We start from the raw sequence: 27,711 nt of genomic DNA on the forward strand, positions 1-27,711 counted from the left end.
GGTCCTTCTCTTCCACGGGCTGTCGCTGCCGTCAATCAGGGCCGTGGGCGGGCCGCCCGATAGCGCAGGGCGGGACCAACCTTCCGATGCCACCATTGGCCTCCCCGTCCGTCCGTCTGCCTTTTCCCAATGCCCATTGGTCGAGCGCGCCGTCAATCCGGCGGGGTGAAGCGTTTGATTGGTCCGCGGCGGGGCGGGCGGGGCGCTGCGCGGCGGCTGCGCGGGGGACGCGGCGGGGAGGGTCGGACCAGGAATTATTGTTATTTCTTTGTTTCGCGGGGAAAAAAAAGGAGGAAAAAGAGGGAAAACCGGACAAGCGCCCGCGCGAGGGACCCCCGCGGGGGCGGATGGTGCTGCCGTGACCGGGCAGCGCGGGGCCGGGGCGCGCGGCGGGGCCGGCCGGGCCGGGCCGCAGGCGGCCGGGAGGATGAAGCGGCGGAGCGCGGACTGCAGCAAGCTGCGGCGGCCGCTCAAGCGGAACCGCATCACCGAGGGCATCTACGGCAGGTACCGAGCGGGGCGGCGGTGGGAGGAAGGGAGCGGACCCGGGCGGGGGGAAGGAAGGACGCGCCGCCCCGGTCCCTTCGCGCCCCCGTCCCCTCAGCGGCGCCCCGCCCCCCGGCCCTGTCAGCGGGGCCACGCGCGCCATGGCGCCCCGTTCCCCCCCCGCCTCCCCTTCCCCGGCGTTGCCCCGCCCCGCGGCCTGCCCGCGCCGGCCCCCGCCGCCCCCCAGCCCGCGCCGCGCTCCGCCGGGGCCGGGGAGGGGGGGAAGCTGCTGGCCAAGGTCCTGCCGGCGCGGCCGGAGGGAGCGGCCAGGAGCTGGTGGGAGCCGTCACACACACCCCCCCTTCCCGCGCACCGTGTGCCCGGGGAGCGCTCCCTGAGGCGCTGCCGCTCAGGTCGGGAAACTCGGTCCTCACGTGTTGGCCGCGGTCCCTGTGCTGTGGGCTCCGTGGTGAGGGCGAGGGATGCGAGCGGGGAGTGCTCGGGGGGATGCCTGCGGCACGGGTGGGTGATGGGTGGTGGGAACGCAGCCGGTGTCTGAGTCGCCTCTGACCTACAGAACGAGAAGGGAAACTGTAGTAAAACGAGACCCGTGTTCTTGGCGGTGGGATGTACCTCGTGGGTGTCTTGGAATAAGGGCATGCTTTCCAGGTGTTTACATGCAGAACGCACCGAAACACAGATTCCAAAGCATTTACTGGTTGTGAGTGTATTCAAAGAGTATTTTAGAGCTCTGCCTCTTGAGTATGCCAAGTTTTATATGAAATGGAGTAATTGTGTATTTCTGAATGAAGAGGAGGTTGGTTTAGTCGAGGCTTTCCAAAGTTACAGTGTAATGTCCCATTTCTGTTTCTAGTTTATATATGCAGTGGCTGGAAACTTGAGCAAACTCATATAATGCAGATTTGCATATGGAAATGGTTGATGGTGGGCTCTGGCTGTAACAAACCTGTCACAATATGCTGCTTATCCTACTCGTAGTGAATCTCCACGTGAGAGTAGAGTAGAGAGTATCTTGTTGCTTTAGACTCTCTGGTTTTGAGAAGAGGGTGCTTGGAATGTTAAAGAAAAAGCATCCATTGCTTAGAAGTTAATATTTAAGATGACTAAACTTAAGAAAAATAATTCAAATACAAGCAGTTCCTTTTATAATTACTTAGTTTTCCAAAGTCATTCAAAATCCTGTGCTCCCTGTTCCCTTTGAGGTGACTGGCTGGAAAGGTGGGAGAAGAGAAGGGAAAACCAGGAAAACATCAGGAGGATGCCAGGTGATAAGTGTGTTCAGTGTGGAGCTGTTGTAGCTGTGCGAACAGCCGAGAGACACGTCTGGCTGCTTGTGCTAACTTCTGGAATGCTTTAGTTCAGAAATAGGATTTTTAGCCTTTGTTTCACGTGGCATTTGGATCAGCAGAAGTAGTCAGTGACTTCAAAGTATTGTCCTACAGAAAGAAAAGAGAAACTAGTGGAAGGCTTTCCTCTTTGGAAGTATGAGCAGAGAGAAGTGCTTTTACATGGATGTACATGGATTGCGGCTCTTTTTCTTGTTTCTTTTGCTCTCCTCCTTTTTTAGTTTTGGGCTTTATTATTGTTTTTTCCTCTTTGCCCCTCATAATTCAAGGAGGTTACAACAGGTAGCTTCTCATATAACCAGATTTCTAAATTCCTGTAATTGCTATAGTTATTTACTCAACCTATCCTAATTGTCACCATCAGCTTACATAAACCCAGTAAACAGAACAATCAGTAGGTAGCATCATAGTGTTACAACCAAGCAGCTGGGCTTGAACAAACAGCGTGATTGAGATACTTAACTCTGGTGGGATTTCTGTTTGCTTTTTAAGACACATGTTCCCATCGTTGGTGCCTCCCCAGGCTTTCAGCGCAGAGCTGTAACAGACACATGGGAGTGTAGTTGAGAGCTGCAAAGCTGAAGAGTTTTGGAGCAGGTGAAGCAATGAAGGCACTGTCCTGCAGTAAGGCTCTGGTGGCAGGTTTGCTACGTGTGTAGATCTGAAGCAGATCATAAGAAGCAATAGAAAAGAACTTCTAGTCGCAGAACAGAGTTAGAAATGTACAATCCGGGCTTGCATTGAAATATGTGAATATTCCATCTCTCTGAATGATAAGTGTTTTTGCCATCTTCTGCAGTATCTTTCTAACAAGGTGATCTAAGGGTTCACAGCCTTTCCTATTTGGAATTTTACAGCTGTAGGTCTTTAAAGCCCTTTCCCCAACGTTCAGTTCCTGAATCAAATGGGCTGTTTGGCCTCAGCCCTTCAGAAACACTTTCAAAGTTATTCCTGACCAACCTTCCCCCCACCCCTTCTCCACCAAATTTTCAACAGCAGCCTCAATATCATATTCTCCTTTAGACTCCTTTTTTCCATGCTGCTGGTTTTCCTTCCTTCTGCTTTCTGCCTTCCCTTCCAGTTTAGTTTTTCTCCCCATCTATAGCTCCAGGGTATTTGGGGCTGTGTACTTGGGGCTTTGCTCCTGTGTGCTGCCACTGAGGCCCTGGCTGCCGGTGGTGTAGTAGCACCACTTCAAGTGAATGTTGCCACTTATACCCTGAAAAACCCAACAAACCCCAGTCTAACATTATGTGCAAGCATGATAAAGGCTTGTGCTATTTACAAGTATTACAGTATCTGTGGAAAAAACATTACTATAATTAAAACATATCTGTGCTTTCAATAGAGCTCCAAACCCAACAAACTGGGGGTAGGAATTGTGAGATCTCTTGGTATTTCCAGTGTGTGTTCACAACCTTTTTGCCTTTTCAGGTTTTAAGCTATAAGTTGCCATTGTTTTCCAATGCTTGAGTGATGAACATCTACCTTTGATGCTGTGCATGTATTAAAAACTTAGTTGTTGATGAAAGTATCCATTGCAGCTTGTCAGCAGTTAAGCAATTAAAGTTTACTTGTTGGTGCTTGTTTCTAAGTCTTCCCAGTCCTCATCCTTAATTATTTGAAACCCTTCAGCTTTGTTGCTGCTATTGCTTGTTTGGGCTCTACCGAGTCCTATTGGCACTTGGTACCAATGGTGTAGCTGGTTCAGTTTGAAGATGAATTCCATGTGTTACTGGCTTAACTTATGGTGCCACATCCGCTGTCTTCTGCCGTGTATTGTGGATTTCCTGACAACAGTCCTTGAACACTACATGTTCCTTTTAGAATTAGGATTTTTTTTTTTTAGCTCTATATATTTATTGCCTTTTATCCCAGGCCTCACCTGGGCTGGCAGCCAAGTGGGAGGATGTGGATGTGGTTACTGAGGTACCTGCCGCTGGCATGAAGGCAGCGGGTGCCCCTGGGCATCTCGTGCTGGGCGGCGTTCCCTTGGCTAAGGGATCCTATCGTTCTCTGTGCCCCCTAACCTCTGACATGGCTCATTTCCAAGGACTTGATTCTGGACTCTGCTGACAGCCAAACAAACTGTAAGGAAAACCAGTTCATTACTAACTCCAGGAATGTGGCCTTTTTTAGACTTCTTCTTAAAAACCATAAAACCCCCAAATCCATAATCATTCTTCCTACTGAACTATTCTGGCACTTTTTTATAAGCTTCCTATATGGGGAAAAACATTTTCTTCTCAACCTGCCCTGGAGGTCTGTAACAAACCAGCAGTGCTATTTTTTATTACTTAAATTCAGGTCTCAAATCTAATTTAGCTTACATTTAAATGTGTTCTACTGTGTCAACCCCAATGGCACGTGTAATATTGCTTTCCTCTGCCAGTGACTTTCATTCCCTGCACGCTGCAATTCCTCTCGCTTTATTTTACGTGTTCTGGAGTGGTGTTTTCAGCTGAGTTACCACAGTGGGCTCACAGTTTCTCTTGTTTCAGTACTACAATACTGATTGCTGCTTAGCTGCCTGTGGTTCAGCAGTCTCTATTACACTTGCTTCCAGAATTCCTGTAAGAATTTTCTATTTTGTCTTCCTTTACTTACATTTCCATACTTCAGTGATTACTATATTCTTTGCCATATCAAGACACTAAATCAGTAGTCAGGGAGGTTTCCTGGGATTTTTTACATTTCAAATTTCACATAATGCTTTCCAATGTGCATACCACATTCCAGCAACCATGTTTTCTCTCTCTTGCATGCTTGCTGTGCTCATTCTGTACCACTTTTTTCCCCCACTAGTAATAATCTTGTGTATATATATGTGTGTGTGTTTACATATACAGAGCTTTTTTGTTTGAAAGCCTTCAGTGAGGATCCCCAGTGTTCTGTCTGGCATTGGATGGATAACCTAGAGGTGGTGACTGTTTGGTAATTCCATGGCATGCTAAAGTTCACCTTTCTGTGTTTGGTGCCCTGCCAGCCTCAGGATCCCTCCACTCCATTGTCTTGTGTGAGCCAGGCTGCACAATGAAACATGCCATCAGTTCTGCCAAGATTCACTTTCCAGCCTTAGGGACTTGCTGATAACAGAGGGATAGAATAGAGGCTTAATTTGCTACCAGATAGGATTCGGGTTCATAATTGGTTGGGGTTCTTTCCTAGTGATTTTAAAAACTATTTTTACCTTGCAGCAAGCACAAGGTCTGTTTCTGTGGGGCAGGAAAAAGAGAACAAAGAACAGTAACAAAGAACAAGGGGTGGGGGGGAAGGAAATGGCATCTGGCACTTGAAGGGGGGAGAATACGGAGGAAAATGGTATGTTTGCAAATTCAAAGGGGGAGCACAGCCACGTGGGGTTATGAATAAATGTTTCTATTCAGTGTGCATTAGGAATCCATTGAGATTTCACAGGATTTGCAGCATTGTGGTCCCTGCTCCTCCCCGTGCAGCGCCCTGCTCATGTGAACGTGGCCATCCTCCCCCTTGTCTTCCACTACCCCCCAAGAGTAGATGCCATGTTCTATAGGGAAGGCCCTGTCCTCCTTAAACCTGTCAGATCACTGAAGTCAGAGTTTTCTGACATCTCTCAGAAAATTAGATAACCCAGATTTTAGGTACTTATTGTATTGAGAACAAACTCAGAATTATAATTGGCATCATGGAATATATTTGAGCCTTTCTAATACAAGGGTTGCAGAGGTTAGAGAGCACTTTGCCTGGTGAATATTATCCTTAAGTGAGGATACTGACACAGCAGCTATCAAAATTGGAGAACTGTGTGGATGTGCCCAGAAAGATCAATGACTGTCAGAGGTTCACAGGCACCAAATGGCTAGTGATGGATTCCAGAGGAGCATGGGGCGAGTGTGTTGTGGTGGAGCAGGTAATAGAGATACGCTGAAGTGGAGAAGGAAATCTGGAAGGGATTAATAGATTGAGGAGCAAAGATGAAGTAAAAGGGCTAGTACAAAGCTGAGGGAGGGAGGAGGGCTACTGCTCAATTCTGTTAGTCATTTCATTCACGTGGTGAATGATCTGAACGGTGTGCCGTATGGAACAAACCGCAGAGGAGTGATGAGCCTGCCCAAAGGAGACATCCTCAGCCTGCTTGGGGTGTAGCTCTCACTGGAGGTTTCTCAGCTGTGGCTAGTTGAGGTGTTCACTATGAAGCAGTCTGTTCACTAAGCTCTTGCAAGTTAACTGTGTGCTTGGCAGGAGCAGCAAACCCCGGTGTGCAGCACACCTCTGTGCAAGAAGGGTGAGCCGAGATTTGTGTTTCTGCCTCCTACAAAACCTCACTGCCAACTGCAGGCTGCAGTGTGCGGCACAGGCAGAGCTCTGTGTGTGACTGTGCCAGCACACTGTAAACCCGGCCTGTTCCAAGGAGGGAGCTGATGTCTGGAGGCTGCTACCAGTACCACGTTCTAAAGCTGGGGTGAGTGTTCCGCTCTGCTCTGCAGGCCTGCAGGCTTTAAGTGGGGGGCAGCAGGTCCTGATGTGAAAAAGCCATTGATGGGATGTAGTACCCTCCTGATGCTTTCTCCGAGTGCGTGTGCACTCAGCAGCTGAACATACATGTAGAATATATTACACAATAGTGAACATTGTTGGTGAGGCCAACCTAAGTGGAAGAAGTCTTTTATAAAAGGAAGTAACTTTCTTGTGTCTTAGTCTTGTACTTATTAAGTTTTTCATTGCTTTTGAGTTCTTCAGATGACTGAGAAATAGGCTCTTTAATATTCTTGGGAAAACCTTATTACCGTTGTTGTATTGTAACAATTCCACTTTAAAAGGTGGTAAATATCACCATAGATTGATATGAATTTAATATTGGAAATCACTGTGATGACTGTATTGCATAAGAACTCTTATTCAGTGAATGCTGTAACTTAGAGTGGCACTTAACAGTTGAAAAGCATTAGTTCTGACAGCCCTAATTTGCTGGGGAAAATATAGTTTCTTTATAGATTTCAGTGGCAGAAAAATCAACAATAACCATAAGCTTAGCCCAGGAAGAAGTGCCTACACAACACAACTGCTTTTCCAGCTAAACAGGCAGCATCATGACTGCCTGGTTGTGGTGCCTCTCTGTATTTTCTCAGATCTGAAGAGCTGAACATGTAGGATTCCACAGCGTGGTCAGGCTGAGCACGGTGGTGACTATGTCCCCACGTGTCTGTCACCTTTTATGCCTGAGTATTCCCTAATGTGGCTGCTTTTGACAGATTTCTGCTGAAGATCTAATCTTTAAATAAACAGAGAACAGCAGTATATGCAAGCATAACCTACCAGGACAATTGTGACCATTTAAGGTGTTTTGGTGAGGTTTGTTTGGGTTTTGTTGTGGGTTGGGTTTAGTTTCTTTTAATACTTATACTGTAGTTTTGTTCTTCTCGAGGAGTATGTTTTGACGGAGTGGCTGGGGGTGGTTCTGTAAAAACTGAAAAAAGCAGGATCTTCCCCCCTAGTCCCATTATGTTAAAATCCAGATCCAGAACGTTCAGCCAGGTGAGTGGAGGGAGGCTGAGGTGGGTCACATGTGGAACAGTTGCTTATTTGTCTCAGGCTTCAAAATGTATTTTCTATTAAGTCTTCTTTTAGTTCGTGCTGATTTAAAGCATGAACTTGTGTGAGTACATTTAAAGCACGAACTCATGTAAGCACATTTGTGTGAGTAGTTCCACAGAAGCAATTCCTTTCACGGTGCAAACCCTGGCATTGGACTCTTGAGGAGGAGCCTGATAAGATGCAGTCAGCAGCAAAACCAAGCAAGAACTCTTCCACTGGGGAGGCTGCAGGGCCAGGCCAGTCGATAAGGGACACTTTCAGGCACACACAATCAATCTTTGCTCACGAGAAATCAAAGTGCTCTCCCAGTTGTGTAGCTTGGAAGCTGACCTTGTGTGACAACGTGAATGATAATTGCAGGAGTAGTTCCGTTGCCTCTAAACCTCCGCTGGTACCCGACACTGTTGATAGAAGGTTTTTGTTTTGTGTCTTCTCTGAAGAGCTTCCTAAAAAAGCCATGTGTCCACGAACAGTGCGGAAACTCGACTCTACCTGGCACTGGCCATGCAAACTCCTGGCAGCTGACCAGTAAACAGCCAGGGCAAAGTTCTACTGGTGCTGTTGGCATGTGATAGAGGAGGAAAAAGAAGTAGCTAAGGAGGAAAAACTGCCCTTGATTTAAAAAATAAAAATATGTTGGAAAAAACCCACCTTTGTTATAACCCAATAGAGTGCAACCAGGCAGTGGCATTTTGGGGTTCTGGAGTAACATACCAGATCTCTGGGCACTGGGATTTGGGGGAGCTTCCTCTGTTTTAGCAGAATGGATCGGGCTGGTCGCTCAAGTGCTCCTGTGTTAGATACGATCTCAGAATATTCTGAGCTCTAGCCAAGAAGGGTCATCAATGGTCCAAAATGCAAGAGTAAGAATAAGGGAAATGTGGCTTTGAAATAAGTAAGAAATAGAAGTTACACTGTCTGGTCTCATGTGTCTCCATTTTTCTGTTGTGTTTTTATTTTACATTTACTTTAATATGGGTGTTTTCAAATATAACCCTGACAACTCAGAATCAAACCAGCCTTCCTAATTGCTATAGTTATATGCTTGGAACATATCTCAATTTATTGGCGTTGCAGTTTCCGTGTTAAATGTGGAAAATGAGTGAGCATCTGCAGTCTGAGGAGCCAAAACACAGACATCTCTGAGCTCCAAGTACAAGAGTGCAAAGTGGAAGAGCATCACTTCAGCTGTGAAGCCATACCTTTGGCTGTGTAAAACTGCCCTGCAGAGCTGAGGGAGATGGTCTTGCATGTTTGCAAGGGCAGTGAGCCCTCTCTTGCTTTGCTACTTTAACACAAATGCAGTTGAATAGAATTAGCTTCATTAGACCAGGCCTGGTTTTACTAGAATAATAGTAAACCTACTGTTTTGTAAATTATTTTGGATGAAGTTTTCTTGCCTGTGTTACAGTTGTCTGTAGTTTTTGTTCTTGAACTAAGTCTGTCTATTGCAAATACTGACCTGAAATTACCTTTTCTTTCTCCTCCCCAGTACTTTCCTGTATCTGAAGTTCCTGGTAGTGTGGGCCCTGGTACTGTTGGCAGATTTTGTCCTGGAGTTCAGATTTGAGTATCTGTGGCCATTCTGGCTCTTCATCAGGAGTGTTTACGATTCCTTCAGATACCAGGGTTTGGTAAGTATAACACACATTCCCTTTGTAGGGAAATCCTGCACAGGCTCAGGACATATTCCATGTTATACAACTGACTTCATGACACTGATGAGCCTCTTCACAAGAGGACGAATTTTCAGGTGACTTAAGTGACCTGGGCTCAAGCCTTTCCTCTCTGCCTGCCTGCTTTGTCTGTGGCAAGTGGAGGTGAAATACATAGCTAGCACATGTTCACCATAGGAAAATATTGTTTGAATTCCTGAGATTAGTGAATTGGTTTAGATCCTGAGCAGGGTTTTCTTCAAAATAAAGCAGAAGCCCTTAACTGTTTACATATTTCCTGCTCTTTCAGAGAGTAAATGACCCTGCTGGTTGGTTGGGTTGGGTTTTTTTTCCCAGAAGGAGAATACAGTGATGATAATAATATATCAACAGTGTAGATGAAAGTCTTCAAGCAAAATAATAAGGAATAAATGTAGCTGTTTAGAGACTTGTTGGAAAAGTGGATGGGCACAAATTCTCAAGTTGTACCTGTACTCTCTTAATCAGCCAGCTTTCTGCTTTCATTGGCTGGACTGCTCTATTTCTTTGCCCTGGTTAGAAACAGCACTGGTGTTTCTGTGTTGAAGTCATTGTGGTGTCACCATTAATAAACTGGTAATATTTGCTGAAATAAACCAAAGCACTTTTCTTTTCCCCCACCCCTCCTTTCTTCTAGGCCTTTTCAGTATTTTTTGTTTGTGTAGCATTCACATCAAATATAATATGTCTGCTCTTCATACCAATACAATGGCTGTTTTTTGCTGCCAGCACCTATGTTTGGGTACAGTATGTCTGGCACACAGGTAGGTCACTATTCTTCATTGATTTGAATATGTATCTTGCAGCTTTTAGTAACATGCAGAAACCCTCTTCTGTTTGTTACCACATTTGTTTTAATGCAGTTTTGTTAAAAAATGTTCTTTCATTAATATGCTCAGTTGCACTTGATACACATCTGAGTGTATCTTGTAGTAATCAGGAAAGCTCGAGCAATGGGACTGAAAGTGAATGAACAGCAATTCCAGAGCAGTAAAACAAATATTTTCCTGACTTCAAAACAGTTCTGCAACAATTCAACAAATATAGAGCACAGATACAGGAAAAGCTTGTGACACAGAGTTATGCTCCTCCCATCCTCCATTGGTGTGCTGTTCAATTTGTATTACCATAGTTTCAATTCATATTAGTTAAATCTTTGTGTCAACTGGATTGAGTTTCTGAGCAAAAAGGCTGGTGTCTGCCCCAACAGTTTGACACATGTACAGAGAAATCTTCTTCCCCAGTGCCCTTTCTTTTTATCCTTACTTGTTTGGCTTTGTTCTAATAAATCCTTAGGTTCTGGGGCAGCAGTTGCATCAGCAGGAGGTAGTTTAGTTTGCCTGAGCACTAGCACTTGACATGGGTTCTGTGCCTGTCTTTCACACAATCAAAACATTTTAGGAATAAAACTTTTTTTTAGAGGTAATTTCTCACTACCCAAGTTGGGATTTGAGGCTTTTGTAATATTTCATGCTAGACTTGGCATCAGATCCTGAGAATTTGCAGGATCATTTCTCAGCTTGCTGGTGAAAGCAGTCATCTTTCTGACAAGTTAGTAATTTATCATAATGACAATGTGGGAGCTAATGGAAGATGCTGGGAACCAGGTGCTGCCCAATTAAAGTACGTAGACAATCTGGAGCTATTCTTAGGATTGCATTCACATGTTAAAGCATTATCTGATGTTGTTCTCAGGGTTGATGCTAAGAAACCCTAAAGGAGAAACATGATGGGCCAGTTTGAACTGTAGCTATTGAGCTTGTTTAATATTTTAATTCACTGCAACCTTAGGGATTCTTCTATTTAAGGGCTCATGTAAGTTACACACATGTATGTAATCATGTAAGTCACACATATGTATGTAACCAAGACCTTTGTTTATTTCTATGAAGCCTGTGGCATGTAACTGGGATAGGTTTGTGGGAGTTCACAGTATTTATACTGCAAGTAAAAGTGGCATCTTCCAGTGGCCAGGATGTTGAAGACCTTTGCTTACTTGGCTACCACTGTCCATTCTCTCCAGTAGGGCTGGAGAGAGAAACCAGTAGAGCATCCTGAACGTCTCCCTTGAGTGGGGTTTTGAGTTGCAGGCTGTTGTCTGTATATGGAGTAACCAGTACTGTGCTTACTCACTCCTGTTTTCTCAGCTGATTTGCTCACTGCTGCTACCAAGATATACCTAACTTGGAGTGAAAAAGTAGTCCAAGCTTACCACTTCTGACTCAAAGATCATAAGCTGTAACATTACCTCATCTTCTGCAGTTCCTTCCATTTGTGCTCTTTCTCTGGGTAGGGTTTTGTGCCAAGCTATTTCATTAGCTGTGCATCTGTTATTTTTCACTGATGTCTTATAAAAGTAATAAAGCAAGGTAAGGAGATGAAAGTTTAGATTTGGGTCAAAATAAAGACATCCTTGATACTTTATTCTGAACAAAACCTCTTACAATTCCCTGTAGGTCTGTCTGAAAATTTTCCTTGCCTTTTGCAATGTTTTTAAAATAACTTTAAAGTATTTGCTGCTTGTAATATATTACTGAGGTGGTTTTCTCTCTCTCTTCTGTCAATAGAAAGGGGTGTGTGCTTACCAACAGTATCACTGTGGATACTTTTTGTTTATATTGAAGCAGCCATTAGATTTAAAGATTTAAAAAATTTCCATGTAGACCTTTGTCGTCCATTTGCAGCACACTGGTAAGTGTTTTCTTTTTCTCCTTATCTTTATTTCACCAGAGAAATTAATATTCAGGGCTTGCTTATATTGGTTTATGGCTTGGCTGTTCAGTTCTCCCCTCACACATGTCATTAAATAGTCAATGTATGCTAAGCAATAACCAAGCACAGCCTTTCTGAAGATCCAGTGCTTGTGAGCTGTAGGGAATTTGTAGCATGGATATTCCTAGTGTTTCCTGTCATCAGGTTACAAATTTTGTATTCACATAATGAATAGATGGTAAAAGTAGAAAAATAGTTTCACTGATAATTTATGTATATCATTACAAAAAAATAATCCTCTTTTTCTGTAACAAAGCACTCCTCTTCTTCCCCTTCAACAAGATGGGCTTGCATGAGTGTCTGATTTCATAATTCACAAGAGGAAGTGAGTAAGCTTCAGGTTGAAAATCATGACAGAAAATAAGACAACCACTACTTATTATATCACTTCTTTGGAAGTGATAAGAGTGACTTCAGGCAAAAGACTCAACTGCAGAGTATCCCTATCTGGAAGAAATGCACTCTTATTCCACAGGTTTTTTGTGTAGTATCCATTGATTGGGCTACATTTAAAATGTGTCCTGTTTTTTCTGGAATCATTTGGTCCAGTTCCCTGTGATACAGCCTCTAATAAATTAGACATCTGTCAGTTTATATTGTCTACATTGTGCAATAAATCCCTTAAACACTAATTAAATTCTATAATAGGCTACAAAAGCACTTTAGGAGCTGTGAAGAAAGGTCTTTCTGCTGCTGAATTGGATGCAAACATTTCGGCTTGTCATCAGAGTTTTAGCACTGTAGCTACAGCTGGCTTTACACAGCATTACAAAAGAAGCCTCGGCAGAGATAATGTCAGATGCATATGCAAATGATTCTGGCATTCTGGCAGCTTACTTAGAAATGCAGTTTGCACAGTGCTGTTACTGAGTGAAGAATGAGAAGATTGTAGTGGTTAATAGTTATGTGCATCTGAGTTCTCCCCTGGTCTAGGATACCTTCAGTGTTTAAAATGCAACTCCACCGTGCTTTGTGAAAATACTTGTCAAAAGTTCTATTTATTTTGATTCAGGGATGTTAGCTCACTGATTGAGTATCCATGTTAATAAACACTTTAGCAGGATTTGTTGGCATTCTGTACTGGTGCACTTGTCACAAGGTGATACTCAAATTCTGTGTGATGAAGCTGATACGCAAAGAAATAATTCCCAAATTCTGTGACGCTTCTGTCATCCCCATCAGCAAATGGAACAGCAGAGTCTGGCTGGAAATGAAATTTTCATATTGTATCTGTCAGTAACATCAGTGGAAGAACCAAGTTTAGAGATGAGATGTTTTCACTCACAGCTTCAAGGTCAATCCCCTAAACAGGAATTTCCGAAGACCATTTGTTGCCCACAGAAGATTTCTTAATTGTGGCCATCCTCAGCAGAGGCAGATGGTTACTGAGGCTTTACCTCCAGGGTCACTTCTAGCTCTCCCGGGGTGGGTGATGGCACTTTGGCTCACAGCTTTTGTCTCCTCAAAGAACATGGTAGCCCCAAAGCTGTATGTTGCAGTGGCTTCTCCAGCTCTTGTTTCTCAGCCTGTGCTGCAATGAGAAGGGATCACAGGGCCTGTTGCAGAAGTGATGTTTTGTCTCTGTTTTAAAGAGTGCTGGAAAAAGGATGTGCTCTTAATTTCTGAATGCAAAAGGATGGAGCCAAGGGTCAGTTTCTCCTTCCACTGTTCTGAATGAATTTTGCTAACACGTCTCCCACTTTAATGTCTTATATATTACATGGCCCTTTGGGAACAAAACTTGGGAACTTCTGCTGTATTTGGCTCTTATATCCTTAGAAGATGCATGATTCTTAACCTGGTGCTTGTCTAAAAGCTGTCTTTGCTCTGTGTAGTGCCATTCCATTGTCGTAATCCTTTAATCTGTGCTACAATTAATTGCTGTCTGTAATGAACTGTAATTTTATCTCAATAAAGAGGTGCCTATGTTTTTGAACTGTAACTTTATTGTGCAGCAAAAAATGTTTTCTATATAATTTTCTGTGAAATGTTGTCATCTAGATGTATTCCCAACTATATAATTTATTAGTTTATTAATGATTACTTATTAATTTATTAATTTATTAATTTGCTATTATGCTTACATTTTGAATGATAATGTTGCTTTTTTCCTAGTATTGGCTACCCTGTTGTGACTTTGGGCTTTGGCTTTAAAAGTTACGTCAGCTACAAAATGCGTTTAAGAAAACAAAAAGAAGTGCAGAAGGAGAATGAGTTCTACATGCAGCTTCTCCAGCAAGCTCTGCCCCCAGAACAGCAGATGCTACAAAGGCAAGAGAGGGAGGCAGAGGAAGGCAAGTTATACTTACTACTTAATGTGTTTGCTTTATCTGCTATTTAAAAAACCTGCTAAGGAAAAGCTTTGGTAGTCCACGTTGTTTTGCTGAAAGTACAGTGAACTTGGAAACAGAGGAGCCAGAAATAAAATGGTTTTGGCAGTGGTTAGCGTGGCAGTAGAAATGAGTTATGTCCTCTGTTTAGTTCTTCATTAGCAACTGCATCAATCCAGTCAGTGCTTTATGAAGCACAAGTATTTATTATTCAATCCCTAACTGTTTCCTGCCAGTAATGATAAAAAAGTCTTAAAATATCATGTGAGTTCTGATTTCTTTTCTAGATAGACTCTAATACTGATTGCTTTCTGCAGAAAGATTGATGTGTACCTAATGATTTTTCTTTGTATGTCACAATATTGACTGATTTAATGAACTAAGTATATTTTTTTGTTTTGTTTTGGTATTGCAGCAGCCAAAGGATTATCTGATATGGATTCCTCAATACTTTTGCAGCACAATGGAGGCATTCCAGCCAATAAAAAATTATCTGCAACGTTGCCAGAGCTAGAATATAGAGAAAAAGGGAAAGAAAAGGACAAGGATGCGAAGAAACACAACCTTGGAATAAATAACAATATTTTGCAACCTGTAGACTCTAAAATACAAGAAATTGAATATATGGAAAACCATATCAATAGTAAAAGATTAAATAATGATCTTGTAGGAAGTACAGAAAACCTTTTAAAAGAGGACTCATGCACTGCCTCATCCAAAAATTACAAAAATGTCAGTGGAGTGGTGAACTCCTCACCTCGCAGCCACAGTGCAACGAATGGGAGCATCCCCTCCTCATCTGCTAAAAATGAGAAAAAGCAGAAGTGTGCCAGCAAGAGTCCAAGCACACACAAGGACTTAATGGAAAACTGTATTCCTAATAACCAGCTAAGCAAACCAGATGCACTGGTAAGGTAAGTTTGATCTGAGCATTGTGTAACAGCCTGTCTTACCCTCTCTTCTCTCCAGTACATCCGAGTTTTTTTTCCCTCAGGAAAATATACCTTATGATCCCATAAAGACAACAGAATTGTCTAGTAATGGAATAAGATAACTAGGAACTAGGCCTTTCGGGTTCTGTTCCTGATTTTTGCCTCTGGTTTGCTATGCAGCCTTGAGCAAATCACTTCCTTTCTACCTCAGTACATAATACTTACCTACCTCACAGGGGTGTTGTGAGGCACAATCAATAGCTTTGACAATCGCTTCATAGAGGGCATGAGAGAAATGTGGAGAATCACGATTACAGAGCTCAGTGGATGTGTTCTTGACAGACCTTCTGTGGAGTAACCTTTAAATCTCCAGGGAATTCAGTGGGGTTTGATGGTTCCTGAACAGGTTGTTTTGTCTTAGTTTTTTGTTTTGTTTTTCCCTGGCTTTTGTTTTAATCTTCAATTCACAAGTAAGGATGCAAAGTATCAGCTACTATGCAAGCCCTTAAAGTTCTAAGTTCAGATTCTTGCTTGCGTATCTGCTGCCTTACTGGTTTAAGTACAGGTCCCAGGGATTTAATTTAGCTGCCTTGTAAACTACAAAGATTGAAAAAGTCACATCTTTACATGTGCTTATCTGAAGTTTCAATAAAGATGCATTTGTGAAATGCAGCTAAGTACTCGCAGTGTATAAGTCAAGACATACGGTGCTGTCGTGTTGCCAGAACAAGTACTTGTAAGAAAGAGGGAGGAAGTGTTCAGATTGGGGATAGAGAAACATCTAGAACAAAACTGTTGCACAGATACGCACTTTCTTACCATTCCTGGCTTATGTCTGTCTTTCCTTTTCTCATGTGCTGAACTCTTGTGTTCAAACCCGTGTTGGCCAACTCAACTGGCAGATTGGGTTCACTGGCCCTGCAGGCTCCTTTTGGTAATAGGAGTTTTGACTCCGGTCTGTCTCTGAGGATTTGTGCTATGTGAATACAATTACTTTGACGAAAATGTTATTTTTCTCGTCTGATAATCACTCTGCCACTGCTTGGTGTACCTCTGCCAGTTACATATCCAGACTAATTGCTACCTAATGTCTAAAGAGAGCTTGTATGAAGAAAATAAGAAACCAGCTAATCAATCTAATCTGTAAATCGGATTCAGCCAAGGTTAATGGGATACAGATGGCTCTCTCTTCAGCAAAGCTGCATCTAAAGAAGCCTGTAGAGGACTGATGTATTTGTATGTTGCCAGTTTCAGATGGGCATCTCTGTACTCCTTATATCACGTGCTCACTGAAGAAAACAGGTCAGTTCAGCTTTGCTGCAGTTTAAAACATAATTCCTAAGTCCTGAGAAAAAAGAAGTGCTTTATAGAATGACCTGCCAGGCTCAGGCTTTTGTCCCATGTAGCTATGACAAGAAATGAGCTTTAACCCTCGTATGTTTTAAATTACACATTGAAATTTTTATATGCTGTGATGTGAGCTTACACCAAGTGGTCATGGTCATTGTTCAAAGCAGGTTTTCTAATGCAGAAGTGGGTATACAATAAACTAGACCTGTGCCCTTACAGAATTCTTACTCCTCTAATTCACTGGGTAGGGACAGAGTACACAGTTAGTGTACGCTGAGTGTGCCTTTGTGCAAAGGTAGCCTTACTTTGCCCGGAAGGAGAATTAAGCTACTTCAGTCTTTTGTTTGTCAAGTGTTTCTCTGTGATGTGTGGGTGTGATGTGGCTGTTGTGTTAGCAATCCCTGTAACTGCTCATTGAACACTGATTTCCCTGTGCAGGCAAGCCAGGAGCACTTAAAACACCAACATCCTGTGTGTTGCTGCTCAGTTTCTTACAAACAAGATGACTGAAATCTTTCTTGAAATGTAGTTTCTATTCAGATGGAGTATGTAACTCCTACACAGTGGAAGCATAAACTTACCTGACAAATTGGATGGGATGGAATGCACTTAAATTTAAAAATTCATGTTTATTTTGTAAAACTTGTCAGTTACCCTGTCCCTGGAGTGTAAGGCATTTGTTCATCATCTTTTCCACTTCCAGTAGTATTACTCATTCCTGTTATTAAACTTTTAGTCTGCATTGGTGCCGAAGCCTGAAAAGGGCTGTGTGGAGTCTTGCTTCTGTGTCCAACTTTCAGATCAGATCTGCTCAGCTTCCAAATAAAGAGGCTTTTTATAACTTCTTGTCCAGCAGACTCACAGCAGGATGTCGAAACCAAGCTGCTTTCCTTTTGTGTTCACAAATGACTTCCCTGGGCTGACTAACCCGTATTAAATGTAAAGTATGCCTTAGGACTGCTGGGGGCTCAGATTAACAGGGGTTATTTGGGAACAAGACAGTCTTGCATGCTGCTTAACTTTTTCTCTTAACTACTTGATGTGACATATCTGAAAGGGTACTGCTGATTAAGTTTATATTTTATGTATAAAATATTACTCTTATTTGAAACAGTAAGGTTTTCTTCTTGCTCTGTCTGATAAATGGTTAGTGCATAGAGGAGAGGAAGTTGCTGCTCCCCATCTCTAGGTGTTTCAGTGAATCTTGTGTTACTGTCATCTCAATTGCTAGAGGAGAGTGATTCAAGAGGCTGTGTCTCTGCTCATCAGCCTTGAAAGTAACCTCTTAGAGGTTTGTTCCTGCAATTGAAATAAGTATGTACTTCCAGTGGATGCTGAAATCTGCTGTTTGTTTGTCAAGAACTTAGTAATTGAATCTCTGATCTGAGCTGTTTATTTCTCAACACTGATAGCTGAGCCAAGAGGAATACTTTGGGGATCTAGCAGAGGGAATGAGTGGGGTATCTCATAATACTCCATGCTGTTTGTCAGTAGGTACAGAGCAGATTGACTTCTTGTTGCTGTTTCACTGTCACTTCTGAGGTGCAGCAGGTTTTGTTCATGGTTTAGGGGTTTGATATATGGAACAAGTCCAAGCTGGAATTGTGTGTTGCATATTACACAGTGTGTCCTGTCTCTAGCTATTTGCACTCTTAAATCCAGAAAGGCACAAAAAGCCACACTCAAAAACCTGGCAGCGCAGCTTGGCAAAGCTGTTTGTATCCAGAGAGGTCCTGCTGTTGGCACATGAGGTGTGGAAACAACCTGTCTCATGTACTAATTATTCTCGGAGATAACAATGACATCTTCTGGCAGTTGGACTAAGGAAAATCTCTGCAAAGCAAAAGCTGGTTTACCCGTATCTTCTTTTGCTTTACTAAAATCTGATGTTACCTGCAGAGACAGATGTGAAGGTTTTAATGTAAATTTATCTCCATTTGATACTAATAATTGTACATCCTGTGGCACTGTTTATGTCCTAAGAGTAATGGCTGCTGCTTCCTTATCCCCCTTGCCTGAAAAGGTATTAGTGTCCCCGGCTTTCTGCTGCCTGCTGCTGTGGGGGAGATGGTCAGCGTTTCATCCAATATGATGGGAGTGAAGGGAAGTATAGAACAGAGAAGAAAAAGCATTAGGAATGTAAGTTAGAAATCTGGGAGATGATCCTTCTCGCAGACCCTTTTCAAGCCACTGTCAACATAGTGCTTGGACTGTTCAGAAAGAGAAAAACCTTTTGAAATGCCACCTGCTTAATCAATTCTGTGTAAGAGAAAAATAAATAACTTGGCTTTCTCTCTGTGGATTACTGTCTTTTTGGTAATGAAAAGTGCTCTGAGAAACTGCTAGTAACAGCCTATTAGTTACAGCAGGAGAACCTCAGTGCTGTGGGATCGTATTGGCTACTTCAGAGAAGTAGGTTCACTGCAAGGGATGCAGATGCCAAGAGATTGGGCCAGAACAGAGCAAAGGAAGAAAATGGGTCTCTTAGAAAAGCATCTGAGTGCCTTCTGGGGCTTTAAAAACTTTCATTTTGATATAAATTTTGTTTTAATTTGTGTACAATTGCCAGGTGATTATGGAATTGAGTTAACTGAACGAGTATCTAAGCAACAAGGGTATGTTATTCACCAGTCATCAATACTTAGGAGCATTAAGCTGAATTGAGTTGTCTTTAAGTTGATCCATCAATTTCCCCGAAGCATTTGGAAAAATACTTAGTCTTGGAGGTGATTACTGATGAATTCTCTTCATCAGCAAGATCAGGAATGATGTGAGGTACTGCTGAGAAAAGAAAATGGGTAAATCTGCATTTATAGTAATGGCAAACTGAAAAGAAGGATTGGCCTTGGTTGTGTAAACAGCACAATGTAATAATGTGCAGCTAAACCCTCATCTGAAAAATAGGTTTGTGTCAAAATGATTTGTAGTTTGTGCAGCAGTAAAGCGTCTTCTGGAACTCTAGTTTTCTTCACCCCCACCTTGTAAATAACTTTCCCAATAAGCCTGGAAAGAAGAGACTTAAGCAGAAAATGAAATGGTAGAAAAAATAATAATAATTTTAAAAATGCTGTCTTCTTGGGTCATTTATCATTGCAGTAGTGGTGCAGGCTTACAGGAGGGGAAACTCACACACTGTTTTGTGCTTGTAGCAGCACAGCTTTCTTTATGGCATTGCATTGCTTTACCTTGATGATGTGCTTCCAATTTAGAAAGCGGGTGGCAGAAGGGGTGTTCTTCATCTCCTCCTGTTTCTGGGAAAGTGATGGATGACCCCTCTCTCTGCACACAGAGCAGAGTTTTGACTTACTGTTCCACAGAATGACATCTTCAGGCTGAAAATGTTTGACAGAACTTTATAAGACTGATAAGAACATGGTTACACAGTGGAGGATGCAAGGAGTACATGTGGTTATGAGGGGGAATTAATTTCATGTGGTTTGGTTTTTTTAATGAAGTTTTATCTCTACCTAATTGTGGCATGTCTGGGAGATAAACTGTACAGGAAACATTTGGTCCTTCCATTATGATGGATTATTAGCTTCCTAACTCATTTCAGATAGTGAGGAGCATTTATTTGCTCTCTAAATTGTAGAAAACAGTTGCTTTGGTATTTAAAGCTGTAGTAAAAACTACAGCATAATGAGAAAGGAGTAATTAAAATCTGGTAAAATCTTACTTTAAATGTATTTTTAATCAAGTCCATCGACAGATAAATTTCCAATGGTTTTGTCTGCCATTGACTTGAAAGAGATGAGTTTCCTCTCTTAATACTCTTCTGCCCCTTTGAAGTTGCACTACAGTAGCTGATCACTCACTGTACATGGTTTGATCGTGGTTTACATCTGTTATTCTGCTTAAGTTAGATTATCCGTAGTGATAGGAGAGATTGTTTCACAACAGAATAAAGACTCTTGACTGCAAGGTGCTCTGAAAAATTGGGGTGCATGGAAGTCCAGAATCCTTTGATTAGGGTAAGTTGAACCAGTGCGGTTGCTGCTCTTCAACTCCTGAGCCCACTGCGAGCTTGTGTTTTAATGGGCATGCAAGGTGTGTGGCTCCCACTTTACACCTGCTAGCAGTCTCTGAGAAGCAGCAGCTCCTCTGCAGCATGCAGTGAGTTAGGGTTGCGGGTGGGCAGTGCCTCCTGCTCATGGGCAGTCATTGTCTCTTGGTGCCTGGTCTGCCTGGATGCGTTCTAGCGGTATGGCTACTGGGTTTTCATAAACTGTGGAAGCACCCAGGGTTTGAGCAATTATTGTTGAGTTTAATCCTGGAAAAGGGTTAATATTTGATGCTTGGAGCATGCTTGAAAAGTAAAGGTGGAAGGACATCCATGGGGCTTTCATTCAGTGTTCAGGCAGGATTTGAGTGATGTATGAGTGTGCAACACTTCTTGATCCCAGTTCTCACAGATTTAATGTACACAGGTTTGATTGGACACTTTTATCCAGGCTGAGTAAAAAGGAAAGCTGTGGCCTTATGTATTTCCCCTGATTTGGCAAGCAGCATCCTCTCTGCTCACGTTTGTGTGTGCTCTCTGGATCCTGCAGGGTTCAGCTCTCTTTACAGCACAGCCTGGACCAGCCCCACGAGCACTGTGGGTGCAGAGCCCTCCCTGGAACTGCAGGAGTGCCATGAACCAGATGGCTTCAGAAATTGGAACTAATGTCAATGCTTTGTTGCCAGAAACGCAAATTCAGTTTGTCCTGTGCCAGCACCTCTTGATTTACTTGAGCTTTACCTGGTCAGTTCTTCTTTTCCCAGAATACTAAATACCCAAAATAAATCCCGGTATATCTTATTTGAGCATTTTGACATAGTTATAGGGGAAAGGATATTTACAGCTGTCTTACTTTCACAGTTATCACATTATTATAGACAAGCATGTTGAAATCTATGGATAAATGTCAATATAAAGTGTGTGTGTGATTTCTGTGCATTCCTTTATGTTGTCCTTCCAACCATATTTTCACCTATTTATGAAAACCTATATTAAAACCAGTCAGCTGTTGGCATACAACAGTTTAATGCTTCCTACAGCATCTTGCTCTCTTCAGTTACTAAGTTTGCTCTTTCTAAAACACTGAGTTACTGTTTATTGGAACATTAAATTGAACTGCTATATCATTGCCCATCACTTAACATACTGAACACTGGGAGGATACATACCTAATAATGTCTGCTGATGGGTTTTCTGGTTTTGGTTTGTGTGCTGTGGTTACATGCTTGAAGGAATGTTTGGTTAGGTTTGCAAATTCTTTTCCTCCTACAACAGAATGCAAGGTGTTGAAATGATTTGTGGTCTTCCATCTGAAATGTGTATTTGCTTTGTACTGTTACTATTTGCCTTCTAAGTAGAAGTTTGGTGGGGTGGGGTTTTTTTTCTATTTAAAGGTACATTTGACCACAATTTCTACTATATTAAAATAAATTAATCTTATCATTAAGGCAGTTCAAGTACAACTAGAAAGACAACTTAGTACAGCTATAGAAAGTGGGATCTGATCCTTTATAGGCTGTTTCTTGCTGTTAATTTACCCAGTAGACCTCTTCAGTGCAGTTTTAGCCTATTACAGATGTACTTTTATGGATTTCCAGAAGTCTGATGATTCCACATTTAACCTCTTAATTAATTCACACAGGATGTTCTTATGCCTCATATCGTTACAGCTCTCGCTAGCATTTTAGGTTGAGATTTTCCTGCACTGAAGCCCAAAGAAGTGAAGTGTTTTCATTCTGAGGACAAAAAGCTCTTAACAGTTCGCCTGCACTAGTGAATGTCAGTGAGGGCTGTTCATTTGGGCTCTTGTGACCATTCAACCAAAGTCCTAATATTCAACTACCACTAATTCTGTGTGGAACTTTAGGAAAGAAAAACATCTCTGTTTTCTTTATGAACATTTAAAAACTTTGAAATCAATGCCTGACTGATTTTGGTCATTGAGGTTATGTGTGAGCGACTTAATGAGATTTGTGTAAATGAGATAATGTGTGAGCGACTGAGAGGCATATTTGCTTTAAATAAGTATGTAACTGTGCTCATAAAAAAATGGTTGATTCTTCACCTGAGATTTGTTTTATTCTAAGAATAAACACATTTTGAAATATATTTGGGGAATATTTAAAAATGTGGGGAAATACTTCAGGGGAGTTGAGTGCCTCTCTTCAGCAACTTGGGCTTTATTTAACCAGTTTTGGTAATAAGCTTGCACGAGTCTTGAAGAACTTTCTAAAGCTACAATTAAATGTATAGCAGATGGTTCTTGTTCAGGAACAATTAAAAATAAATTTACTGACTCCTGAACTGTGGATGACTTGACGCATCCTGGTTGTTCACCATGCACATCATGTGCTTCAAGGAACAAACCACGTTGAGGTGGGAATTTGGCAGCGTGATCCATACTCGGCTATAACTCACAAATGAAACTCTAATTTGGTGAGAAAAGTAGAATTTGTTCAGATGTGCATCTGGCCTCGGTTACAACCTCTCAGGCTTAGAGAAAAATGTAATTCCATAGAATTTGTTCTACAATTCTGCAGTGCATGGAGGAAAACAAATTCCTGTGGGAGGGTATGAAGTGTGTGTATAGTTATAATAGAGCTATATATGTAGAGTTATATAAAACATTATTATTTAGCAAGGATAAACATAATTTGTGAGAGTTGATTATTGTAAGTGTGAAGGGTTGGGGGGTTGGCAGATGGCACGATGTTCACTCTGTGATTTTTATATCACATGCATGAACCTTTGGGTAACTGGGAAGTAAAGTTGAAATTGTCTCTTAAAATTGTCTGTCTTAGGTTGGAACAAGATATTAAGAAGTTAAAGGCTGACCTGCAGGCGAGCAGGCAGATCGAGCAGGAGCTGCGCAGTCAGATCAGTTCTCTGACCAACACAGAGCGGGGGATTCGGTCTGAGATCGGGCAGCTCCGCCAGGAAAATGAGCTGCTTCAGAACAAGTAGGTGCTCCTACACTAAGTTAGTGCTGCTGACTGTAGTCAGGGGAAGTATTGTGTTAAGTCTCGACAAAATTTGCTGGCAAATCCAGCAAGACTCATGTGGGACCATTGACAGCAATTTATTTTTAGTAGGTCAAATCCTCCGTTAAATCCCATACCTGTTACCTTCCAGATTACACAATGCTGTACAAATGAAACAAAAAGACAAACAAATGATCAGCCAGTTGGAGAAGAAACTAAAGGCAGAGCAGGAGGCACGAGCCTTTGTAGAAAAACAATTAATGGAAGAAAAGAAAAGAAAGAAGTTGGAAGAAGCAACTGCTGCACGTGCTGTCGCATTTGCTGCTGCTACGAGGTACCTTGTTCTAACCCAGACCAAGCTCAGCTCCAGGAAATTACTGAGATGTGTTTTGGGGGAATTTGGGGTGGCATTTTTCACTCTTCTGTACATAAAGGAATAGTCTGTCTTTATTTCTTTATTAAAAGGCTGTATTTGTGTTAAGAGGTCTAGTTGTGTTAAGGCAGTGGGAGGACTTGCTTCAGCATCTCAATGTTTTTTCCTGCAGAGGAGAATGTACTGAAACTTTACGAAACCGTATCCGGGAGCTGGAGACAGAGTGCAAGAAGCTAACAATTGACATAAAGCTGAAAGAAGATCAGATACGAGAACTAGAAATGAAAGTTCAGGTAATGAGAAAGCACCAGGGGCTTAGATCAGCATCACAAGGAGTGAGTGCCTTCAGCCCTCGGAAACTGGTGGAGGCAATCAACACCTTCAGGAATTATGTTCTTCAGATGTCTGTCTTGCATGTCTTGCATCAAGGCACTTGTTTGCAAGAAGATGGGTGTGAGAGAGGTTAATAGTCTCAGCTCGACACCATTCTATTGTTTAAATTATTAGAATTTTTTTCCCAAAACCAGTGGTCTGGGTAGACTGAGAATGTAAATGCTCTCAAGAGTTTTCATCTAATGTGAGGAGCTTGTTGCCAGTCTGTGTCATTTTAAATTTCACTGCTAGCAAGCAAGATTGCTCTATGCAGTCTTAATCACTGGGCTGACATGTTTTGGGTTTTTTTGTGATAGTGCTTGAATATTGAAAGTACATTATGCTGGGCTTGTAGCAGACGTGTTGTCTTGCATGTTAACGAGCTCAAATGTGTGAGTTGAAGTTGACCTTATTCCTTTAAATTGTCTGTTCTTAAAGATGTACTGTTTTTCTCTTAGTCAAAATTTTCATGCATGCTTCCCAGCCACGAGGTGCCTGACTCTTGTGTGCAGAATCCTCGCTGCCTCCTTTTCCTTTTTCCAAATTTCTGGGGTTGCAGCACAGCTGGGTTCAATGTGGGAAGTACTCTGAGGTAAAGAAATCCTAGGAATCCCTTTCATCAGCCAACTGAACTAGCTTAAAGTGCTTATTTAATATCACTTTAAACTGTTTAGCAAGACATCAGTCCCCATTGCAGCCATTTTGCTGTGGGAAGCATTGTCACATTCCACAGCTTGGCTGAGGGCTGCCCGGCTGCTTGGCTGCCACTTGGAAGGGCTGAGGAGGGTTCCTGGGTGGAGGATCTTGATACGGATGAGAGAGGGCTGAGAGGCAGAGTAAATGGTACTTGCTCGCCGCACTGTATTTATGTGTTGTACAATATGGCTTTAATCACTTGTGATGGTCGGAGGTAATTACTGGAGGTAATATTACAGTGTCCTTAATTAACCATCATTTTAATTTTACAGTATTAATACCAGGCCCAGTGGTGTGCTATGGGGAAGAGAAAGACTTCTCGCTATATCTCACATGTGAAATCGATGAGAATAACATTTGTCCTAATTACTTCTCCAGGAACTGCGGAAGTACAAGGAGAATGAGAAGGATACAGAGGTGTTAATGTCAGCACTTTCAGCCATGCAGGATAAAACACAGCACTTAGAGAACAGCCTGAGCGCAGAGACGAGGATCAAGCTGGATCTATTCTCTGCATTAGGAGATGCAAAACGGCAGCTTGAGATTGCCCAAGGTAACACAGGATAGTTTAATTCAACACATATTTGTGTTTTGAATTTGTATTTGTCATGACTGAAAGCATGACAATAGAGCAAAAAGCATATCCTACCTCTTTATTTAGGAGTGGGCTACAGCCCTCTCTCAGCATTTCAGCTTTCAGTGGGGTTTTGTGTTTTGTGGCTCTGTGAATGTGAGCCTGAGCAATCCAGCTGACCTGATTGCCCAAGCTATTAAACTGAAGACAAAAAACATCAAGATGGGTGTTTGACTTAATTCATGATCATTTTCTATGTTTTTATAAGCCATTACCTTAAAGCTGGATTGCTTCTTTTAAAGACCCAGATTGTAAATAATAGTTGCCATCTATTAAGCCCCTCTCCTTGAATCCTAATAGTATTTTATTACTCCTGAAGTAAATACAACCTAAACGTTGCGGGAACAAAATAACCCATCTAGTTTTAAACTTGGCACTGGTGAGGTGATCTTGGGCACTGGTGCTGCAGCCACCAGAGGGAGCATGAAACCAACGATAACCCCCTGCCCAGGTTCAGCAACCACGAAGCAAAATTAAATAACCTTTTGATTTAGCCCCTGTTTAATTTCCCTGCAGAAATTTGCTTGGCTGCAGGAAAATTTGATTAGAGTGAGAGATTGTTTCATTTCATTGGTGTTTCTCTTTAGTTTTGTTAATTGCTGTAGTGATGATGTGAGTGTGCATAAAGGGGGTTTAGTTAAAAGAACACATTTCCTAAGCAAATGTTGTGCTCTTGTGAGGTGCTTGTAAAAGGTGAATGGAAAAGAGCAAAGTTGAGCTGTAGAAATAATTGCTTTGTGGATAATAATCTGATGGAAGTGCTATGTCTAGTTGTGTGACGTGGTAACTAGAGGTAATTCACCTCAACACAAACCAGGAGTGACGCAAGTTGTGCTTTTACTGATGCCATGTTAGACAGTGAATGTCTCCTGAGGGTTTTGCTTCAACAGCTCTTAGCGTTGAACAGTTGGTGGAGGGTGAGAACATGCTGCTGGTTCTAAGTGATGTTGTTTGCTGTTTTCAGGGCAAATAATTCAAAAAGATCAGGAAATCAAGGACCTAAAACAGAAGATTGCAGAAGTTATGGCAGTAATGCCCAGCATAACATACACTGCAGCCACCAGCACCCTGAGTCCTGTTTCCCCACATTACTCTTCCAAATTTGTGGAGACCAGCCCTTCTGGACTTGACCCCAATGCCTCTGTTTATCAGCCCCTGAAGAAATGAATGCCAATTTTCTTTTTGCCCAGTAATTTTGTCATGCTGAAGGCATCACACAGGAGTGTCTCTTGCAGTCAAGATGAAGTTGTATTGTGTGAGACTGTATTTGTTGTCATTTAAAACAGGATAAAAGAACATCTGGATTGACTAGAACTGCCCATCGGTTTTTCTTGTAAATTTTTAGAAAACCTCACAGAACTTTGCAATTTATTTTCCTTGGCCAATGCATTAAAAACAATTCTTGGTTTTCAAGTAGCCAATTTTGCCTTTTTATGTACTCTTGCATGGTTTCCTCTTGAAAAACACAGGGCTTTGCTTGATTTTGAACCCTTTCTGCTTTTTGTTTTTTTAATAATCAAGTTGAATTTGCAGATTTGTTCAGAAATAGTGAGGAAAAACCTTTAGTTTTTACAGTGAAAGGGTTAAATAATCCAACAAAGCTTTGATTTATAGATGTATTGAATACAAATATGTGATGTTGCAGAAGATAATTTGATTACCCCTCAAAGGACCAAACAAATTTCAGGGGCGTTGTTTAAGGGAAAGAATAAGAGAATAGCTGATGATGTGACGGTGGTTGTTGTGTGAAATATTTATATTCCCATTGGTGTTTTTAGTCATTGAGAATTGCTAACAGTCTTGTTCACAGTGCCTTGGGAAAAGACATTTCAAGAGGAAACTTGATAGTTTAAACTATTTTTTCCCCCTTCACTGTCATCTAGCTTATATATCAAGCTCATTACAGAGTCTACTGCAAATTGTACATGGTAATTTGGATGTTCATTATAAACCAAGGTTACATCTTCTGTTTATTTTGATATAATCTCAGCAGTGTTCTGTAAGTTGCCTTGATTATACTGCATCATGGAAGGCACAATATTCATACAGGAAGCGTTATTGTGAAGGCGGAGCTGTGCAATGTACTGTATACAAGAGACTGTAAAGCTGGCTAATAAAAGCTGCAGTTCTGGGTTTTTTATTTTATTCAA

The 27,711-nt window shown here is 41.9% G+C and overlaps 1 protein-coding gene across 2 annotated transcripts; it reads left to right on the plus strand.

Moving 5' to 3' along the window:
• Window positions 1–205: 205 nt before the first annotated feature.
• Window positions 206–27,711, plus strand: MACO1 (macoilin 1). 2 transcript variants are annotated; one of them, XM_030504152.1, is made up of 11 exons: window positions 206–507; window positions 8,920–9,061; window positions 9,759–9,885; window positions 11,689–11,812; window positions 14,009–14,187; window positions 14,639–15,137; window positions 23,307–23,465; window positions 23,638–23,820; window positions 24,032–24,152; window positions 25,306–25,480; window positions 26,526–27,711. In XM_030504152.1, exons 1-11 carry the CDS (start codon window positions 428–430, stop codon window positions 26,726–26,728), a joined length of 1,992 nt encoding a protein of 663 aa, XP_030360012.1. In that variant the 5' UTR covers window positions 206–427; the 3' UTR covers window positions 26,729–27,711. The 2 variants fall into 2 exon arrangements, with proteins under 2 accessions (XP_030360012.1, XP_030360013.1); XM_030504153.1 differs by lacking the exon at window positions 206–507 and adding an exon at window positions 8,138–8,711 and having other exon boundaries at window positions 8,919–9,061; window positions 26,526–27,699.

This window comes from Strigops habroptila, chromosome 12 (assembly GCF_004027225.2).
Source record: "Strigops habroptila isolate Jane chromosome 12, bStrHab1.2.pri, whole genome shotgun sequence".
NCBI classification, from domain to species: domain Eukaryota; kingdom Metazoa; phylum Chordata; class Aves; order Psittaciformes; family Psittacidae; genus Strigops; species Strigops habroptila.

What these genes read in the sequence shown, in the direction of transcription:
- MACO1 (XM_030504152.1), top strand. Translation starts at nt 428, where the DNA reads ATGAAGCGGCGGAGCGCGGACTGCAGCAAGCTGCGGCGGCCGCTCAAG. An exon ending in CCTTCAGATACCAGGGTTTG is followed by an intron (nt 9,062 to 9,758) that starts GTAAGTATAACA and finishes CCTTTCTTCTAG; the next exon opens with GCCTTTTCAGTATTTTTTGT. An exon ending in AACTAGAAATGAAAGTTCAG is followed by an intron (nt 24,153 to 25,305) that starts GTAATGAGAAAG and finishes TTACTTCTCCAG; the next exon opens with GAACTGCGGAAGTACAAGGA.